Genomic DNA, 7500 nt, shown 5'->3' on the forward strand with positions numbered 1-7500 from the left:
CAATGAGAGCCACTATATTAAAAACAACAACAAAAACCAACCAAAAAAATAAAAATACAATCTGGAAACTTTTTTTTAAATTGAAGCGACTGACGTAGCCCTAGTCCAGAAACTCTTCTCCTCCAAAAGAGTCAGCAATTAAACTGTCAAGACATGCCATTAACCGTCACGGTAGCAGCAGCGGCAACAGGTTCTTACAGTTACTTGCATTTATAGGCTATAGCAGGTTTGATAACCAAACTCCTGGGGGCTTATTTAAATAGTTAACTGGATAGTTCTGGAAGAAATAAATTTGGTCAGAAAACTCGTCCTTTGAATATCGATCGATTTGAATGACCCTGATTTTGGCAAAAACCCTCAATTCTGGGACTTCGATTTAAAAAAAAACAAAACAAGTCCAACCGTAATCGTCTCTCACAGAACATCGAGGGATTGAGGTAGGAAAGAATGGGGGAGGGGGAGGAGGTTGAATTACTGACATTTCGGGAAACCAACATCGTCAACATCTTACTATGATTTATGTCAATGACCCATACATTAACTCGTGTGTAACAAAAGGTCATTGATCTTTGATTTATAACAATTTAACTTTCTAAACATAAGAAAATGCATAACAATGTGACAACAATAACAACAATAACCGTAATGATAATAATAATAATAATAATAATAATAATAATAATAATAATAATAATAATAATGATAATACATAATACTTTATAATAATATAATAATAATGATGATAATAATTATATAATGATAATATTGATAATAATAATAATGATAATAATAATAATAATAATAATAATAATAATAATAATAATAATAATAATAATAATTATTATTATTATTATTATTATTATTATTATTATTAATTATTATTATTATTATTATTTTATTATTATTATTACTGTTATTATTATAATATAATTATATTGTTGTTGATGATGATGATGGTAAAATAATAATAAAATTAATAATGATAATGAAATGATAATAATAATGATAGTTAGAGTAATAAGATAATAATGATAATAATAATAATAGATTTAATACTAATGATGATGATGATAATAATAATAATAATAATAATAATAATAATAATAATAAAATAATAATAATAATAATAATAATAATAATAATAATAATAATAAATAATAATAATAATAATAATAATAATAATAATAATAATAAGAAGAAGAAGAAGAAGAAGAAGAAGAAGAAATGATGATGATGATTTCAGTTTTGAGACTTATAGCTACATAGGGAGTCTTATTAATCGACTGACATTGTAAGCGTGTCCTTATCATAGTGAATAAAAAGAAAATGTTTATACACACTTGACAGGCAAGTCGATAATATAACTTGAAATCTAAAACTAAAATATTTACTTTTTGCTTTTCTAATGCCTCTTCTACTAACACGTAACGTTGATTAAAATATTTGCTATGCTTGGTCTATTCCTTTCAGTATCAAGACCCGTCCCATGCATTGAATAACATCGTTTATTTATTAGGGAGTTTACATATTCTATAGGTATGTTAACCTGTTAACTGCCGTAATCTGGTATGACACGTATTTAAAAATTTGGCCCAAAAAAAAAAAACACAAAAAACTACAACTCGTGCTTCAAATAACGAGCGATTTAAATGACCCTCTAAAACCTAAAACTCTTCAGTGAAACACCAGGTTTGAGAGTTTGTGCCATGATGAGTATCATTTAAATCGATCGATATTTGAAGGACGAGTTTTCTGGTCAACCTTGAAATTCTTGTCTTTCCAGAACGTGGCAGTTAACTGGTTAATACGAATGAATTATTTAGACTGTCAATAACAAATTCCTCGAGATGTGTGAACGTATCAAGGTGCATTTGCTTGATCGTCATGTTTACAACCTGCAAGTGCATTCCCTGATAAGATTGATATAGATATAAATAAATAGGTATAAAATATAAATATCTACATTTATATACCAGATTTACCCCGGCATAATGATCAGGTTTTGAGTCTTATGGTCACATTTGTATAATTACTATGTTCAATGCGCCTCATAAAGCTTTATATTATATTTTCATGGAATTCGTATTATTCCTGTTTCACCTCACTTTCCTGAGTAATATTTATGTTGTTGAAAAGGCACGCCCAAAGCTTGTTTAACGAATATGATATCTAGACCCATCGTAGATGGAATTTAACATGTAAATTTACGTCTTTGTAATGGAGTAAATTATGTTTGAGAGTGTGTTCAATTAAAGATGCTAACATATGAATTTACGTCTTTGTAATTACCTAAATAATTTTGAGAAGGTGTTCAACTAAAGAATTCAACATGTGAATTTACGTCTTGGTGGTGTTAAACTAAAGAATTCAACATGTGAATTTGCGTCTTTGTAATGACCTAAATAAGTTTGAGATGGTGTTCAATTTAAGAATTCAACATGTGAATTTACGTCTTTCTAATGACCTAAATTATGTTTGAGAGTGTGTTCAGCTTAAGAATTTAACATGTGACAACATTTAACAACGTCTTTGTAATGGCGTAAATTATATTTGAGACGGTGTTCAACTAAGAATTTAACATGTGAATGTACGTCTTTGTAATACTTAAATTATGTTTGAGAGTGTGTTCAACTTAAAAATTTAACATGTAAATGTACGTCTTTGTCAAAACATTAATTTTGAGATATTCAACTAAAGAATATAACACGTGAAGTTACATCTTTGTACTGATCTAAAGAATGTTTTTCAACTAAATTATTTATTTAACTCGTGGCGTTACGGCTTCGAATGGCCTAGATTAAGCTCGTAATGGGTTAATGACACAATTCCAAGCGATATTATGTCGGGTTTATTTAATTGCTAAAAACTGAATAGAAAAATGCAAGACGTGGATTAAATTAAGTCTGTTTTATTGAGGTGAATGGATTTTGCTGGATTTAAATGTAACAAAAGCTTAAATCTCTCATTTCTAACCATTTAAACCAGATAACTGCCGTACTCTGGAAAAATGCGTATTAAAAAAATATTGCTCATAAAACACCCACGAATAGTGTTCAAATCCTACGTTGGCTGAACATTCAAAAGAAACAAATGAACGGAGAGAAAAGAAAAGGGCAACATAAGTTAAATTGTAACAAACTGATAGTAGCGGTTGAAAATAAATAAAAACAACAAGGGACATTTAATGGGTTTCAACACTGAGAATAACTTTTTAAAAAGAGAGAAGAAGAAGACGAAAATGGATACAGGATATTCACTTTAAGAGGCGGTACATGCCTTATACAAATAGTACGTCAACTCTTCAAATTGATAAAGTAAACATCCGGTTTGAATGACAAATCAATTCAAATCAAACGTTTACTTTAGGCAATTGCCAATATGAAATATACACTTACATAGAATTTCCAATCAATACAGGTAAAATCAACAATCAAACAAAGGAAACTACCAAAAATAATTAAATAGATAAGTGTGTATATATATATAATAATTAAACATTAAAAAATCAATAGTGACTAAATAAATAACAAACGTCATCTTCGCCGGGGAAAAAAATAAAACGAGGAGAACTCTTTATGTTTGTTAGAATACGATGACTTCCGGCATCCGCAGAGCCATTTCCATTTTAATAGCTTACTGGGTCTAAATCTCAAGTGTTTACTTTAGATGCCTCTTAATTCTCTATAAAATACTCTGGGAAGTCTCTGCGACTTTTTGCAATAATAATGGCCAACTTTAGGCTTATAAAATGCACACTACTTTTCCCTTTAAACGCTCAATTAAAGATTCCTGGGGACCGGTGGACGCACCCCTTTTACTGCAGACTTTTAAGCAAGTCAATTTTAAAAGTTTCATTTCAAACGCATAGATATGTATGATATGTATGATTTGTCCAAATAATAATTGTCATGGCAAATTTCTTTTTTGTTTTTTTTTTTTGGTTTCGAAATAACAAATTATTTATTTTATAACAAATAAAAACAAAATGCCCTTACAGAGAGAACGTCAACATCCATAGCATCGTGCATGCGTCTCTCCTATCAAATGAGGAAATCTATCGTCTAGTGGTATGACACTCGCTTTCGGATCGGAAGGTCCTGGGTTCGAGCCTCGCGCTCGGCGCATCGTTGAGTTCTTGGAAAAGGCTCTTTACTCGCATCTCTCACCGTACTCGGGTGTAAAAAGAGTACCTGGCCGTTAACAGCGTTGTCTTTGTCCGAAAAATTGTAATATCTCCTAACAGGCATCATGTCCCGTCCTACATGTTAAATGTTGCTGTTGACCAGGGACCCCATTAAATTATATTTGAGAAATCACTTTAAAACTGACAGCCCGATCTTCCTATTCTTCTAACGAAAAGAGCTACTTCCGGTATGACACAGTAATAACAGCTGATCGACCCTCGGGAAATTCCTCCTCCTTGGCCATCTAGTCATATCTATGATAGGTACCAACCAACAACATGATATTTTTACGAGTAACAATACTGTATGCAGTTCTTTGTTATTAATATTAAGGTCAATCCCATTGTACATATATTATATCATCGATTACCTTAATCTGTCCAAAAATAATAATAATAATAATAATAATAATAATAATAATAATAATAATAATAATAATAATAATAATAATAATAATAATAATAATAATAAATAATAATAATAATAATGATAACAACAATAATAATAATAATAATAATAATAATAATAATAATAATAATAATAATAATAATAATAATAATAATAATATTAAGTGCAAGGAATTTACCCAATGGAAACCGTACGGTGCTCTTATTGGCTAACCAACCAGCGGCCTCGATGAGAAAAATATCCGCCATTTTGATGTTGGCTGGGAATCGCGTTACTATAGTAAACAAGCGCTGATCGGTCCGTTCATGAAAACAAGTTGCTGCTCGCTCGTTTAACTCAAAATTATTCAAAACGATCTCTCTAAAATGATATAAATGTGACTTCTTAAGGTTTTCTTCACGGTCAAAACCACACAACATTCTATTAATGATTACGTCCGAGGCAAAAAGGAATATTGACATATCGACCGAGAGTTGAACTCGTGAGACGACAAACATCAATGCGAAGTGTAGCGAGAGTCAAGCTATTGTTTGTCTTGTCCTATTCTATATAGAGAAAAGGATAAATAGTATATCCTCGTGTGTGAGTGGTTGCGTGTCATAGTCTTGTTTTTAAATTGTTTCTGTTGTTTATGTGTGTAGTGATGACTCTCTCACAGTCAATTTCAATGCCGAAAGAGGAATTCCCGCACACAAGAAGAAAGGGGAATTGGGGTGGTATTTGGCATACATATTGTATAGTATCTAGTTCTAAATAGATAACTGATTAGAATTATATTATGATATATAAACACAATGCCAAATACAATTCCGAAGTTTCCTTATTTCAAATGAAGTAAAGCTCCAAAACCTAATGGTAGTGATTGTAGTACTGAGTGTTAGTGAGGTGATGTGGTGTTGGTGGTGGTTGTAGTTGTAGTAGTAATAGTGATGATGATGTGGTGGTGGTGATGATTGTAGTTGTAGTAGTAGTGGTAGTGATGATGATGTGGTAGTGGTTGTAGTAGTTGTGGTAATGGTAATGATATGGTGGTGGTTGTAGTAGTAGTGGTCGTGATGATGATGTGGTGGTGGTGTTTGTAGTAGTAGTGGTAATGATGCGGCTATGTGGTCTAGTAGTATGACACTCGCTTCCGGATCGGAAGGTCCTGGGTTCGAGCCTCGCGCTCGGCGCATAGTTGAGTCCTTGGAAAAGGCTCTTTACTCACATTCTCTCACCGTACTCAAGTGTAAAATGAGTACCTGGCCGTTAACAGAGTTGTCTTTGTCCGAAATATTGTAATATCGCCTAACAGGCGTCATGTCCCGTCCTACATGTTAAATGTTGACCAGGGACCCCTTGTAAAGCGCTTTGAGCACATTTAGTAGATATTACACTATATAAAGCTCAATTTAAAAAAAAAAAATTCAATGATGATGATATGGTGGTGGTGGTTGCAGTAGTAGTAGTGGTAGTGATGATAATGTGGTGGTGGTTGTAGTTGTAGTAGTAGTGATAGTGATGATGATGTGGTGGTGGTTGTAGTAGTAGTGGTAGTGATGATGATGTGGTTGTGGTGGTTGTAGTAGTAGTTGTAATGGTGATGATATGGTGGTAGTGGTGGTTGCAGTAGTAGTGGTAATGGTAATGATATGGTGGTAGTGGTGGTTATAGTAGTAGTGGTAATGGTAATGATATGGTGGTGGTTGTAGTAGTAGTGGTTGTGATGACGATGTGGTTGTGGTGGTTGTAGTAGTAGTGGTAGTGATGCTATTGTGGTGGTGGTTGTAGTTGAGGTAGTGATGTGGTGGTGGTTGTGGTAGTAGTGGTAATGATGATGATATGGTGGTGGTGGTTGCAGTAGTAGTGGTAGTGATGACGATGTGGTTGTGGTGATTGTAGTAGTGGTAGTGATGATGATGTGCTGGTGGTGGTGTAGTAGTAGTGGTAGTGATAATGATGTGGGGTTGGTGGTTGTAGTAGTAGTGTTAGTGATGATATTGTGGTGGTGGTTGTAGTAGTAGATGATGTGGTGGTTGGAAAACACATTACAGGTTATTATAATACATGATTACACACATTCTCTAACTTCATTTTTTGACAGCTTCGTTGTGCCATAAATATACGCAACAGTTCTGAAACATTTTATTGTGATTTTGATATTGTTTGTTGTTTTTCTTGTGTCGTTATGTTGACATAGATACCGAATGAATGGTAATTACTACATTCTCAGCCAACAACAAAATGGCGCTGAATGCTTTCATTGGTGGACACTTTTTAGGCTTCGTACGTATTCTCATTCGTTTAATTCTATGATTAAGTGTAATAATAATAATAATGATGATAATAATAATAATAATTGTAATAATAATGATAACAATTGTAGTAATAATGATAATAATAATAATAATAATAATAATAATAATAATAATAATAATAATAATAATAATAATAATAATAATAATAATAATAATAATACAGTATATATTAAGTCTGAGACGTCCTTTATGCAGTTGCCAAATAAATCGGACAATATTTCCCTTATTAAAAAAAAAAAAAGCAAAATGTACAGCTCCAGCGTGTCGTGTTGCGGAGCGTGCTGGAATGCGGTGTGCTTGTATTCAGCGAGTACTGTATTACTAGTATTATCGTACGTAAACTATCTAACACATGCCTTATTTGTTCTTGGGTTTCAGATCGAGGTAGTGCAGCCCACAATCAGCACCAAACATGAGTGAAGAGGTGAGTCAATAAATGTGTACCCGTGTTATTTAAATAATTTATTAAAATCTGAAGAGTTTTGTGCCCTAGTGATTTGTGGTATACGACACTCGACTGTAAACAGTGTGGCACATGTTATAAGAGCGCCAGTACAAGGTCACTTTGTAGTATTCTGTATTTTGTAACGGGGAATTTGCTACCACACGGC

General features: G+C 32.5%; 1 protein-coding gene across 2 annotated transcripts in view; it reads left to right on the top strand.

Moving 5' to 3' along the window:
* LOC144959176 (sodium- and chloride-dependent glycine transporter 1-like) overlaps nt 1–7500 on the top strand; it is a 38349-nt gene that overhangs the window by 8818 nt on the left and 22031 nt on the right. The window contains exons 2-3 of one of the 2 annotated variants that reach the window (XM_078891710.1): nt 6772–6857; nt 7268–7313. In XM_078891710.1, the coding sequence (XP_078747836.1) occupies nt 7302–7313 (12 nt within the window). In that variant the 5' untranslated portion in view covers nt 6772–6857; nt 7268–7301. The remainder of the gene's footprint in view (nt 1–6771; nt 6858–7267; nt 7314–7500) is intronic. The other variant, XM_078891709.1, reaches the window with a different exon arrangement.

Source organism: Berghia stephanieae, chromosome 13 (assembly GCF_034508935.2).
Source record: "Berghia stephanieae isolate SIO BIC M18660-M18661 chromosome 13, UCSD_Bste_1.3, whole genome shotgun sequence".
Taxonomy (NCBI): domain Eukaryota; kingdom Metazoa; phylum Mollusca; class Gastropoda; order Nudibranchia; family Aeolidiidae; genus Berghia; species Berghia stephanieae.